At 49.2% G+C, this 13,790-nt stretch overlaps 1 protein-coding gene across 1 annotated transcript in view; it reads left to right on the forward strand.

Moving 5' to 3' along the window:
* The first annotated feature begins 237 nt into the window (after nt 1-237).
* SLIT1 (slit guidance ligand 1) overlaps nt 238-13,790 on the forward strand; it is a 155,572-nt gene continuing 142,019 nt past the window's right edge. Inside the window, exon 1 of the mRNA XM_019724789.2 lies at nt 238-698. Within this exon, the coding sequence (XP_019580348.2) occupies nt 502-698 (197 nt within the window). The 5' untranslated portion in view covers nt 238-501. The remainder of the gene's footprint in view (nt 699-13,790) is intronic.

The following is a 13,790-nucleotide window of genomic DNA, read 5'->3' on the forward strand; positions in this document are numbered from 1 at the left end:
CTGCCAGCAGCCGCCAAGTGGTCTTCTGGAGGCGGGGGCGGGGAGGGGTTGTGTGGGGGAGGGCGGGGAGGAGTCTGGCCCTGGATGTGTGCTTTTCGATTGATGGATGACTGCCGGGTGGGAGCGAGTGTGCGGGTGTGAGTGTGTGATTGTGTGTGTGTGTGTGTATGTGTGTGTGTGCGCGCGAGGTGCGTGCGCGCACGGGGCCTGCCCATTTTCCTCGCAGCAGTCAGTTGGGAGCTGGAGGGAGGGAGGGAGAGGCAGCTAGCGAGAAACCGGAGAGGAGAGGAGCGCCCTCCGCCCAAGGCGTCCTCCCTCGGTCCGCGCACAGGCGCTGTCGCTTGGGGCAGCAAGGTGCCTCCCAGCCCGCAAGGGCGCAGCGAACCAGCCTGCAGTCTCTTCGGTGGTTCTGCCCCGGGACTGCACCTGGAGGCCGCCCCAGACGGGGATGGTAAGCGGCTGCCGCCGTCTGGCACGCCAGAGGGACGCGGTGAGGGCACCATGGCGCTGACGCCCCAGAGGGGGTCCTCCGCGGGGCTGGTTCGGCCCGAGCTCTGGCTGCTGCTTTGGGTAGCTGCGTGGCGCCTGGGTGCCACGGCGTGCCCCGCCCTCTGCACCTGCACCGGCACCACGGTGGATTGTCACGGCACGGGGCTGCAGGCCATACCCAAGAACATCCCACGGAACACGGAGCGCCTGTGAGTATGGCCCCCATCTGTAGCCCAAAGGGAGCCGAAGGTTGCCCTCCCATCCAGATGCAATTCGGGGCTGTGGGTGGGGGCTGGACCGTTGGGACCGGGCCCCGCAGCCAGTAGACGAGTCACTGCCTGCCAGGGTCCTCCTCGAGCCAGGAGCCAGGAGCGCCACTGTTTTCCTTTCCAGGGATTCAAAGGGCCCTCGGTGGGGCTGTCAGCTCCCATCCTCACACCTGCACCCTGCGCTCAGCAGTGGCAGGCCCTCCCCACTGCGCCAGCACTTTATTCCTCCAGGGTGCCTGTGAATTGGTGCCAGAAAGCCTTCCTGGCACCCAGGAGGGAAGCTCCTCACGCTTGCCAGGAACCACCTCTCCTTTTGGACACATGGGGCTTGGGCTGTGTTCTGAACAGGATTTGTGGACGTGGGCTCTGAGGGCTTGCAGGCTGTGATGGGTGGCAAGACGGGATGGAGCTGAAGTTTCCTGTCTCCCCCTCCCCCATTGTTTGCCCCAGAGCTTTAAGAATTGCGTCGCAGGTGTCAGGCATTGGTTCCCCGCCTCACTTCCAGCTATCCCCAACCCCAACAGACAATGGGCTTTGGGAGATTTGGGTTTGGGGCCTGGGGTATGTTCCATTCAGCACCCAGTGAGAGGTATGTGCGACCTGGACCGAGAGACCTGTGAATAATGCTGAGAGGTCAGGAGCTTGGAGTGGGAGACATGAGGTTAAAGACATTGACCGTGACAAGTCATAAAAACACCATTTCTCCTACCCTTTCTCTCACTTCTAAATTCTTGGGGAAACTCAGCCCTTTCTAGACCCGCTGAGCTTTGTAGGGTGTGTGTGTGTGTGTGTGTGTGTGTGTGTGTGTGTGTGGTTAGCATGTGTGTGTGTGTTTACAGACCTCTATAATTTGTTTTCCCAGATTCCCTGCAGAATATGTGTCTGTGTGAATTCCTAGGGTAGTGGTGTCACTTCAGTGCAAGACTGTGAGAATCCCACCCAGTACATGGGCTGTGTGTGTGTGTGTGTGTGTGTGCGCGCAGATTTGGGTCACGTGCGGGGCCTTTGTGCTGCTTGCAGAGGTGACGGCCTCCGGAGACTTTTGAACTGGACTTTGGAGAAGGCTGTTGGCTCCTTTGAAACCTGCTGACTCCTTCTTCTCATACTCCTGGGCAACTGCAGTGGCTCTCAGGAAAGGCGTAGATATTTCGGTAACTTTTGAGCACATTTTCATGGCTCCCTGCTGGTCAGAGGCAGAAACCAGACCCTGGAGAGAGCTGTCTCCTGAATCAAAGTCCACACCAAGGTCAGCAATTAGTGAGCACAGTTTGCTCCAGACTCTCCTTGGCTGAGTAAGAAATATTCCTGTGGAGGTTTCAGAGAATTTGCAATCTAGATGCAATCTAGATGGGAATCATTGTGTGTGAGAGGGCATGTGTGGGGCTGGGGAAAGATGCTGGCGTGGGCAGAGGTGGGATCAAACCGAGTTTGCTTGGGGCACCCGTGCATTATCTTGCGTGGCCTGGAGAAGGACTGAGGGTCAGAAATCTGTCCAAAGGAACCCTGAGGTTGCAGGGTTACCCTCAACACCTGTTTCCTCTGGACCTACTCTCTGTTCCTTGGCCATGTGCACAGGGCATTTCTCTTGCAGCTGTTAGCCTGGTAGCAGCCTTGTCTGAGACACATTAACCCCTCTCCTTTGCCTTTGGATTTGAATCATGAAGTCATCTCATTCCTTGCTTTTCTTTATCATTAGTATTGAGGAAAGTATTTATCTTTAGTATTTAGTTTTGACTTTCATGAACTCATGAGTTCTTTTGTGATTAAAAGAGATATGTGTTAAATTTCCTAGTGCAGAGGAAAGAGTTGACACTCCAACTGCCTAGGTTGGAGCCCCAGCTTTGTCAGTTATTTGCTGTGTGACCTTGGGCAAGTTATTTAACATCTCTGAGCTTTAGTTGCTTTCTCAGGAAAATGGGGCTGCTAATACATAAGGTCTCTGGTTCTGGTGAGGACTGAAGATAAAGTGTGACAATTGCCTGGTATATTAAGATACTCGCTAAGCGAGAACTATTATAATGATAGGATCAGGAGAAGACTCTCGTAATTTAATTCAGCAGATGTTTACAGAGCCAGGAACTGCCCTCGGTGCTGAAGCTCCAGCCTGGAGTGAGCAAATCCCTGCCCTCAAGAGATGTATAGTCAAAAGGACGCGGCAGTAGACACCTAACTGTAAGCTCCTGGGAGGGGTCCAGGCCAGCAGTGTGATGAGGCTGTCAGGGGGAACACTGGGGTGAGGAGCCCTTTTCTGGGGTGAAAGGCTTCTCAGATGGAGCATTTTATTATCAGGGCACTTCGGGACCCAATATTGGTTGGGTTGGATTTTGCCAAGTAGAGAGGGCAGGCAGCCAGACAGAGGGAGCACATGAGCAAAAGACTTGTGGGTGTGAGTGTGTCTGGCCTGATGGGTGAATGGCAGCTTTGCCCTGGGGCTGGAATATTCTGTGTCCAGTGGGATGTGATGGGACTTGAGGCTGGGAAGGTTGGGAAGGGTCAGGTAGGCCTTTCTTTATCTAGATTTTTCCTTTGGGGACTTCAGGGTTGGAATCCAGGGGTGAGTTATCGTGAGAGAGTGGGATGAGGTCTGATCTTTGCTATGTGCAAAACTACTCGGATGGGGAAAGCAGAGGGAGCCTGCCTTTTCAACAGGCAGGCCACGAAAAAGCCATTTGAGAAGGAAAAGTACACTCGGAGAAGAGGCCTTGGGGAGAGCCTGGGTGGACTCAAAATCACTGTGGCAAATGCTCTCTCTTGCTAATCAATATGAGCATCGTGCAGTATCAGAGCCTCAAACGGCAGCTTCTTCTGAAGCTGTGAAATTTTTATAGACTGCAGATGTGCACTTGCCTTTTGTCCCCCATGCAGTTTCTACAGCCGCCCGCAAGGCCTGGCAACTTTACGACCATGTAGTCTATAACCCTGGGTCCAGGTCTGTCCCCTTAAGTGGGAAGAAATTGTCATTGGTTTGCTGCGGGGACTTCTGGGAAGAGGCTGTGCAGGCCCCAGAGCTGTTGGTTCAGCCAGAGGGGCTGTGGGGCTGGTGGGCTGGGTAGGGAAGGGGTGCTGAATAATTCACTGCAATGGCACAATTAGCATACTGAGTGAGGGTTGGGGGTGTGCTGGAGGAGGCCTGGAAGCTTCCTCTCTTTGCAGAGCGCAGGCTCAGAGGGACCCAGCCATGGCCACTATTAATTGTCTTTTCTTCTTCTCAGTACCTTGACTTCCAGTTAGTTTTTTTTTCTTTAATTAAACAAGTCTTTTGGGCTAGAGTATTCAGGATAGTGTGATAAGAGAGTAAGTGTGCCACAGATTCTCTTGTGGGTGCAGGGTGCAGAGAGGGAAGAAGCCTGAGGATGGAGAGGCCGGGAAGGGCCCTGCGAAGGCCTGTGGCTTCTGTTTTGCCTCAGGCACAGCACATTTTGCTGCTCTTCAGGCCATGGGGACCTCCTTCCTGCCTTCCTTGCTATGTCCCTTTGCTTTCTGGCCAGTTTGTCCACTGCCCTAGCTCCCTGCCTGCTGCAGAGAACTGGAGGGCCCATGCTTTCTCCTGGCTCAGCCCCCTGAGTCTGGAGGCCCCATTCAATGGGGCTGAGTGGTCATTCCCAAGGAAGACTGCCCAGGGCACCCCCAGGCTGATTGTCTGGGAGGCTGTTTGGAATTCCAAATAATGATTGGATGGTGGCCATGGTGAGAGCAATCAGGGGTCCACATTGAAGCCATGTCTACCACTGGGGCCTGGGCTCTCTGAGCGAGGTTCTGTAGTTTCCTGCAGAGTTTACCCACACTGTGTAGAGGGCCTTGCCTTCTGGTAGGACTCTCGTTTCCAGTAGCAGGTGCTCAGGGCTTATTGCTGGGCTCCCAATGACTGGTGGTGGGGCCCCAATGCTGTCATTCTATCCTCTCTGGGACCTAGTTTCCCCATCTGAAGAGGGGATGATGACAACTTTGGGGATTAATGGTAAAGATTAAGTGACCGAATGCATGGAGGTGGCATGCTTGGCACATGGCTGGTGTTCTACCATCCCTCAGCCTCTGGGAAGAGTGACACCTATGACCTCATGAGACTTTGCCAGGATTCACTCATGCTATGTGGGTAAAAATGCTTTGTGATTCAATTAGATGATATTCTTAGTTGAGAAGCTCAAGCCAAAGGTTTGAGGGTTCAGCTGGGGCAGGAGCGAGCTTGGGAGGAAAGCATCTGAGTGTCGGCCACGCTTGAGGCTGATCTTGTGGAGTCTGGCTGCTCAGAGTACTCCTTCCCTGTACTGGGGCATCTCTGCTCCCATCTCCTGGGACAGGGAGCAGGGCAGTGCCACGCAGGGGCTCTCTGCAGGGTGGACAGCGGACGGTGTGGCTCTGGAGCCAGCCGGCCTGGGTTTTTAGCCTCTCTGCCACTCAACAGCTGAGGAAGCTTGAGCAAGTTATAGGGTTTAATTAATTCATTCCACTGATAGCGATCTATTGAATGTCTGCTTTGTGCGAGTGAATAGTGCCGGACAGAAACCAAAACCTCTCCTCTCTCCGAGTTTTAGGCCAGCAGGCAAGATAGAGATGAATGACATAATATGAGAATAAACACGTAATTGCAAACTGCGATAAGTGCTCTGGAGAAACGTGACTTCTCAGACCCCCCATTTCCTTGCCCACAACGTGGGGATGATGACAGGACCTGCTTCAAAGGGTGGTCATGAGCATTAATTGGGGTAACGCTGGGAGAAGCACTTTGCACTGGGCCTGGCACACAGCAAGTGCCCAATAAGTGGTATTATTACTGTTATTAAGGTAACAGAATTGCAGGGATGTGAAAGGAACTGGATCCCAGCATGGCCCTGCTCTCTTGTCCCCCCGTCCCGAGAAACCTAGAGTACATGGAGTCAGGGCTGCCCCTTTCCTCGTTGTTCCCTCTCCGTTGTCCCCTCTCCGAGGCAGGAGGCTGGCTGGGGTGGCTCAGGCTGCCCGAGGCTGCCAGCAGGGGTGGCCGTACTCTTTTGGGGCCAGGCGAGGGGCGTCGGACAGGCAGCTCCTGCATTATTGGGAGCAGACGGGAGCTTGGCGGAGTTACCGCCTCCAGTTCTGTGCCGCCTCCAGTTCTGTGCCGGCATTAGCAGCTCGGCAGGGCTCTTGCTTAATGGGATTTTCTTCCCAAATGCTGTAATTATCGCCATACAAATACTTATTACCCAGAGCAGATGACGGCCGGGCCTTGGGCTGTAGCCAGAGAGCTGGGCTGTGCTCAAGGGTGGAGAATTGGCTCTTCTTTTTTATGGAACTCTCGACCCCCTCCTCTTCTTTCTGGAACCCAGCCTGTGGCGCACAAACAGCTGTTGGGCACCTGCCGTGTGCAAAGTGTCTGGAGAGGTCCAGGGTGTGGACCTGCTCCTCTGGGAGCTTGCGGTGTGGTGGGGAAAAAGGTCTGTCTGGAAAAGAACAAACGTGTAAGGATTTCCATAGGGACAGAGCACAGTGGCTACCAGGGCAGGCTTTGGTGTGAGAATGGCGTAGTTTGAATCCTGCCTCCATCAGCTGCCACCTAAGAGATCTTGGGCAGCTCACTAGTGACTTGATTTTCTCATCTGTAAAATGGGGCCAACCATAGCATCTCGTAGAGCTGTGAGTTCAAATGAAATATTCCACGTAAAGTGGTTGGAATAACGCTGGCATGTAGAAAAGACTGTCATTGTTAGAAATGAGATAGGAGTGAGAGATCAGAAGGAGGACTTGGATCCCTGCAGTGACAGGGGCCGTGGGATTTCACCAGGGTCTCGAGGGTTGGGCAGGACTTAGGTGAGTAGAGAGGTTAAGCGAGGGCAAGGGATTCTAGGGGCACTCAGAAGGTGTGTCCCATATATTTGGGAAGGAGAATGAGGACCTGACCCAGCTGATGGGTGAACATTTGTGTTGGTGAGTTCTGAGGGAGGATAGTAAAGTAATAGGGGGCACCAGGCTATGGGGCTGGGACATGGGGAGCCATCAGAGGGATGTGTGTAAAACTTTATTAAAACTTTCTCTTTTTTTTGACTATTCGATGATTTTTATTTAATCTACAGAATTGTGCAAACATCACCAGAATCCAATTTCAGAATATTTTCATTACCCAAAAAGACCCCTTGTTCTCATTGTAACTTTTTGTTTTGTTATAATTTCAAAATTACAGAAAAGTTGCAACAAAAGTATAAGGAACTCCTGTATCTCTGTTATCTAGATTCAGTTGTTTGTATTTTGCTCCATTTGCTTTATTATATATTACACACACACACACACACACTCACACACACACACACACACACACACACACGTTTTTTCTGAACCATTTCAGAATAGGTTGGAAACAATGTCCCCTTTTCCCTCTAAATACTTCTGCGTGTATTTCATAAAAACAATAAGGCTATCAAAATCAGAAAATTTAACACTGATACAATACTGTTATCTACTCATGTACACTCGTGAGCTAATAATACACATGAATTCATGTATGAATTTCATCAGTTGTCCCAATAATGTATTTTATGGCTATTTTTTTTTTTTTTTTTTGCCAGGCCCAGAATTCTGTTCAGGATCAAACATGACGTTTACTTGTCATGGCTCTTTCGTCTTTTTAAATTTGGACTAGCTTCTCAGCCTCTTTTTGTTTTTCTTGACCTTGACCTTTTTGAAGACTACAGGCCAGTTATTTTGTAGACTGTCCTGCAGTTTGATTTCATCTGCTCTTTCCTCATGATCACATTCAGGTTATGTATTTTTGGCAGAAATGCTAAATAAGTGATGTTGTGCTCTTCTCAGTGAGTCATGTTAGAGGATACATGATGCCAATTTGTCCCAATATTGGTGATTTTAGTTTTAATCACTCGATGAATTGGTGTCTGCCAGGCTTTTCTACTGAAAAGTTATTATTTCCACTTCGTTATGAAGAAGTAATTTGTGGGGAGATACTTTGAGGCTGTGTAAATATCCTTTTTCTCATCAAACTCTCATTCACTAGTTTTAACACTCATTAATGAGACATTTTTAACTCTATCATTTCTTCTTTTTTAGTTGGCATTGGCGTTCTACCTTGAGAAAGAACTTTCCCTTCTCCTCCATCTGTTGGCCTGTCTGTTTATAAGTGTGGATTTGTGCATCATTATTTTATTCTTTGGGTTATAATATGTTATGATCATTATTTCGATGTTCAGAGTGTCCCGTATTTGGCCAGTAGGAGCCCCTTCAAGCTGCTCCTGTGTCCTTTGTACAAGACCCTCTGAGACTTGACCCCAAGGGTTTCGAGTGGAGAGTGACAAGTGCAAAATGGTGTTTTAAGACATTCTGTTGCCTGACTTTGGAGTGGAAAATAAATGGAGGAGAGACCAACTGGCAGTGGGAGACCAGTTGGTTATGATGACTGGTTTCTAGCTTTTCTATGACAGTGGTTTTGCTGTCATTGCTGTATTTTATTCTTTTTTTTTTTTTTTTAATTAAAACACTTTTATTTTGAAATAATTTTAGACTTACAGAAAAGTTGCAAAAATATACAGAGTCCCACATACCCACCACCCAGCTTCCCCTAATAATCAACATCTTTCTTAGCCATAGTATGATTATCAAAACTAAGAAATTAACATTGGTACAGTACTAAACTAAGCTATAGACTTTATTTGAATTTCACCAGTTTTTCCACTGATGTCCTTTTTCTATTGCAGGATGCATTCCAGGACTGCACAATAAATTTAATTGTCATTTCTTCTTACTCTTCTTCAATGTGTGACAGTTCCTTATTTTTTTTCTTGTTTTTCATGACCTTGGCGCTTTTGAGAAGTACTGGTCAGTTGTTTTGTTGAATGTTCCTGAGTTTGGGTTTGTCTGGTGTTTTTTCATGATTGGACTGACATTACGCATTTTTGGCAAGAATGCCACAGAGGTGATGTACCCTTCTCAGAGCATCCTGTCAGGATGTAGATGACACCGATATGTCTTATTGCTGGTTATATTAACCTGATTTCTTGGTTAAGATGGTGTTTGCGGTTTTCTCCACTATAATGTTACTATCTTTCCACTTGTAATTAACATTTGGGGGGAGATACTTTGAGACTATGTAAGATTCTTTTTGACCTCAAATTCTTACCTCCTAACTTTAATATACATTAATGGTTGCTTGCAACCATTATTATCCAATTTTGATTTTCTATTTCCCTCATTCCTTCTACATTCATTAATTGGAATTCTTCTGTAGGGAAGAGAATTTTATTCCATTTTAAGACGGTGGATTTCTTGATGGGAACCTCGGGTTTTGAATTTCCTAAGGGCAGGGACTGTGTCTCATGTATCTTTGCATCTCCTCACCTGGTGCATAGACGGTGCTCAAAAAAGTGTGTTGGATGAGTTCTTTTTTTCTATAAATGTTTTGTAAGACATTTCATGGTTTTGATCTTTGCTTTTGCAAATATGGTCCTTGTGGTGGACTGAATAATGGTCCCCAAAGATGTCCATGTCTAATCCCTGGAACCTGTGAATATGTGACCTTATAGAGTAAAAGGGACATTGCAGATGTGATTGATTTAAGGGTCTTGGGATGGAAGATGATCCTGGATTATGTGGGTGGGCCCAACATAATTACAAGGATCCCATAAGAGGGAGGCAGGTGGGTCAGAATCAGTAGTAGGAGATGTGATGATGGAAGCAGGAGGTTGGAGTGAAGCGAGGAAGGGGCCACAAGCCAGAGAGAGCAGGCAACCTCTAGAAACTGAAAAAAGCAAGGACATGGATTCTCTCCTAGAGCCTCCAGAAAGGAAGGCAGTCCTGCTGCCACCTTGACTTTAGTCCAGTGAGACTAATTTGGGAACTCTGATCGCCAGAACTGTAAGATAATAAATCTGTATTGTTTTAAGCCACCATGTATATGTTTTGTTGTTGTTGTAGCAGCAGTAGGAACCTACTACAGTCTCATCGAATTCAGAGGCTACTGTAGAGGCCGAGGCACCAGAGGAAGCACGTCTTGACTGAGGCAGAGAGAGCCAATGGGAAAGTCATGGGGGACCCTGAGGCTCAAGATTGGGAGCATGATCTTGCAAATAAAGTTGGGAAAGGCAGCTGGTCCTGGAGAAGCCATGCAACTGGCTTCTGCCTTATTTGCTTGAATTGCCAATAAATAGCTATGTGAAAAAGATGACCCTAGAGGTGGAAATAGGGGCTAGTTACTCTGTAGTGTGTTCAGGCTGAAGAGGCAGTTGGGAGGGCCTCCTGGGGAAGCGGTGGAGCCCACGAGGACAGTGGAAGAGCAACTGCAACGGGAATAAGAATCTCCTGGGAAGCTGGTATAAAATGCAGACTCCCAGGCCCATCCCAGAGATGCTGATTCAGCAGGTCATTGGCAATTACTTTTCAGGTTAATTTAGATGTGGGAGTTGCCCAGACCATGATCTGAGAAACACTGCTTGGTGCTGGCGTTTCCTGAGGAGGAAGGTCTGTCCTTTGAAGACTTATGAGGCCTGCCTTTGGCCTCTGCCCACATGAAGAGGGCAGGAGGAAGGGGAGGCAACCAGGGAGGAGTGGTGAGGAGGCCGGAGGGGCCCCTGGCCTGTGTCTGACAGAGGGAGTGCTGATTTGCACCTGGATAACCAGTAGTTATTGCCAAACCAAGAAGGCATTTGGAGATGGCAAGAGGGCTGACTGTATGGAGAGCAGCCAGTTTGCCTGAGGATGAGGGCCAAAGAAAGCTTCTGGAACTGTGATGGGGTCACTGCAAAGCCAGGCAGAATGGTTTCCTGGGAGAAGTGGAAGGCCGGAGGCAGATGGTCAGGGAGTGAGTAGGTGGGGAGAAAGTTTGCAGGAGAGAACAAAGGAGCGCCAAGGGGGGTGGTTTGCAGCACAGGGATAGGTGGACTGCAGTCTGCTGGGGGCAGAGGGCAGGAGTGTGTGTGTGTGTGTGTGTGTGTGTGTGTGTGTGTGGTGATTGTGGAAAGGAGGAGCCAGAGCCCTTGGGGAGGGGGATGGAGAGGCAACCTGTGACAGGCCAGGGAAGAATTGCGTGGAGAGACATGAAGAAGGAGTGGTGATGGTGTCACCATTTAGAGCCCCTACCTTGTGCCAGGCTCCAGTGAGATGCATTATCCAAGTCCACCCGTTTATTCCTCATAACTGGACTGTGAGAAAGATATTACCACTGCTTTGCAGATGAGAAAAAAGTTCAAAGAGCTGGCACCATCTGCCCAGAGTCACAGATGGCTGGTAAGTGGTGCGCCCAGGACCCCTGAATCTTGAGGCTCCAAAAGGTGTTTGTGTTTTGTTTTTCTAATTTGACTACTGCTCCATGCATCTTAATAACGCCTGGATTAATTAATTAATTCATTCATTCATCAGACATTCATTCTGCTCCTACAAAAACCCCTGTCAGGGCTTAGCGCTGGGGCTTAAAGGCAAATTGGTCACAATTGATACCTGTCTGTGCATGTTTAATGGCTGGACCCAAGTTTCAGGTTGGTATGAGGAGGGGGTGTCCAGCTTGCAGGTATTGGGCGTGCAGAGTTGGGGGACACAGGGAGGTGGTGTTGCAGCCAGAGGTCCGTGTCAGGGAATTAGTTGGTGGGCAGCCTCTCAGAGGCCTGGGGTGGGCAGTGAGTGGAAAGCAGCTAGCAGGCATATACATGGAGGCCTCATGGCTGGCAGTGGGGCTGTGACTGCAGGGCTGTGGTTTGTGGTTTAGGGGGTGCTCAGACCTGAAAAAGGGATTGGCAAGAAAAAGGCTGGGGCTCAGTAGTGAAGGTACTGGGGTGCAGGTTGAGCCTCAGAACAGAATACTCCATGGAGTTGGGGTTAGGAGTGGGGTCTGATCACCTTACACCCGTTAGGAGGGCTACAATAAAAAAAATCAGAAATAACAAGTGGTGGTGAGGATGTGGATAAATTGGAACCATTGTGCACTATTGGTGGGAATATAAAACGGTGCAGCTACTGTGGAAAACAGTATGATTCCTCAAAAATTAAACAATTACCATATGATCCAGCAAGTCCACTTCTGGGTGGACTTACCCAAAAGAATTGAGAGCAATGTCTTAGAGATATTCGTACCCCTATGTTCATTGCAGCATTATTCACAATGGCTACAAGGTGGAAGCAACCCAAGAGTCCATTGATGGATGAGTGGATAAACAAAGTGCGGTGTAACACACAATGGAATATCATGCAGCCTTAAAAAGGAAGGAAATTCTGACATATGCTGCAACATGGATGAACTTTGAGAACATTATGCTGAGTGAAATAAGCCAGTCACAAAAAGACTAACACTGTATGATTCCATTTATATGAGGTAGCTAGAGTACTCAAATTCATAGAAACATAGTAGAATGGTGGTTGCCAGGGGCTGGCTGGGGTGGGGAGGAATGAGGAGTTAGTGTTTAATTGCTACGGTTTTGGTTGAAAAAGTTCTGGAGATTTGTTGTATAACAATGTGAATATACTTAACACTACTTAACTGTGCACTTAAAAAATGATAAAGTTTGTTATGTATATTTTACCACATTTAAATAGTAGAGAGAGAGGAGCTGGGCCCTGAAGTCAGACATGCCAGTGTTCAAGCCTTGTCTCCTTAACCTGCTTCTATTATGAGGCTTCAATGAGCTGGCTTGTTGTGATAGGGTAAATATTGCCAGTCTTCAAGCCAAGGAAACAAGATGGTCCCTAGGAGCTGAGGCAGAGCGGGATAGGTCGGAAGTCTGCCCTGGCGTGGGCCCCTCATTACTCAGTCCTGGGGCCTCTGGAGGATCACAGGGTCGAGGACTGTCCTATCGCTGGGGTTGGTGCCGGGCCTGTGGGCTCCCCTGGGGAGTTGGAGGAGCCTCTGGTTGATGACTTGCTGAGCCCTGAGGCTCAGCTGGCTGATGGGAGCACGTGTCAGGCCTCAGCCGCCATAGGCCGGAAGGAGCCTGGAATACAATAAGGAGGAAAAAAACCGATACTCTGTCTTCAAGGAGCTTATAATCTTATTCAGGGGCTGAGACATCAGTCAAGGATGCCCCCAAATCCATATAAAATTGCCCCTGACTTGCGTTGCAGAGGAGAGGGTTGAGGTGCTCTGTGGGCCTGTGCCAGGGAGGTCTGACCAACTGGAAGGAAAAGTTGGAGTGAGTCAGGCAAAGAGGAAGGAAGGGGTATTCCAGGCAGAGGGAATGGTGAGTTCAAAGGCTCTGCTCCAGGAGGGAGCGAATCAGAACGGGGTGTGGGGCAGGCCATGCAGCCTTATCTTGTTGTTCACGGTAAGATTTTTGAACGGTGGGGATTCATTGAAGGGCTTAAATGGGGAGTGACATGATCACATTTGCATCTTGAAAAGATCACTCTGGCTGTGGCTCGGAGAACAGATTGGAGGGGAGCCAGAGGGAATGTGGGGAGCCTGGGTAAGGTCTCTGAGTGGCTCCAGGAACAATGACAGAGGTGTGGGTGCACAGCAGCTGGCCTACAGGTTGGGGTGTTTGGCCTCTCTGTGGGCCTGGCTGGGTAGGGAAATTCTTCCTCCCCTCAGTTTTCCGGTCTGACTCTGTAGACACTCAGCAGTGTGGATTTGGCCGGGCTAAGATTTTAAAGAACAGAGCCAAGGTGTGCAGTCCCCCAGCCCAGAGGCCTGGCTCAGTCACAGGCAGAGTGTGCGTGTTTATTTTTTGGAGACTCAGCAGGAAGGGATTTGGAGGGCAGTCCAATCTTCCCCCTCACCACTGCAGTCCTGGGCCTCCGTGGGAATGTTCTGGTTCCTCAGGGAGCCAGCACCAGTAGTGGCTGGAGCTCCAGGGCAAGAAATGCTTGTGAGGTGTGGGGGGCCCCCAGAACACCCTGCAAGGGTCCCAGGGTGTTTATTCCTGCAGCTCTAGGAAATCCGAGGGTTTCTTTTGGTTTATCACAAACACCCAAAAGCTGGGGATCAGATTCTTGTTTCCGAGAGGATTCAAGAAATCCTGTGTGTTGTTGTTTTGTCCTCAGTAACTTTGCTTCAGAGGATTTTCTCCCAAATCTTTTACCACCGAGGTTTTCCTTTCAGGTTAGGACCACACAGGAAGTGATGGAAATCAG

Source organism: Rhinolophus sinicus, linkage group LG07 (genome assembly GCF_036562045.2).
Source record: "Rhinolophus sinicus isolate RSC01 linkage group LG07, ASM3656204v1, whole genome shotgun sequence".
In the NCBI taxonomy this organism is placed as follows: domain Eukaryota; kingdom Metazoa; phylum Chordata; class Mammalia; order Chiroptera; family Rhinolophidae; genus Rhinolophus; species Rhinolophus sinicus.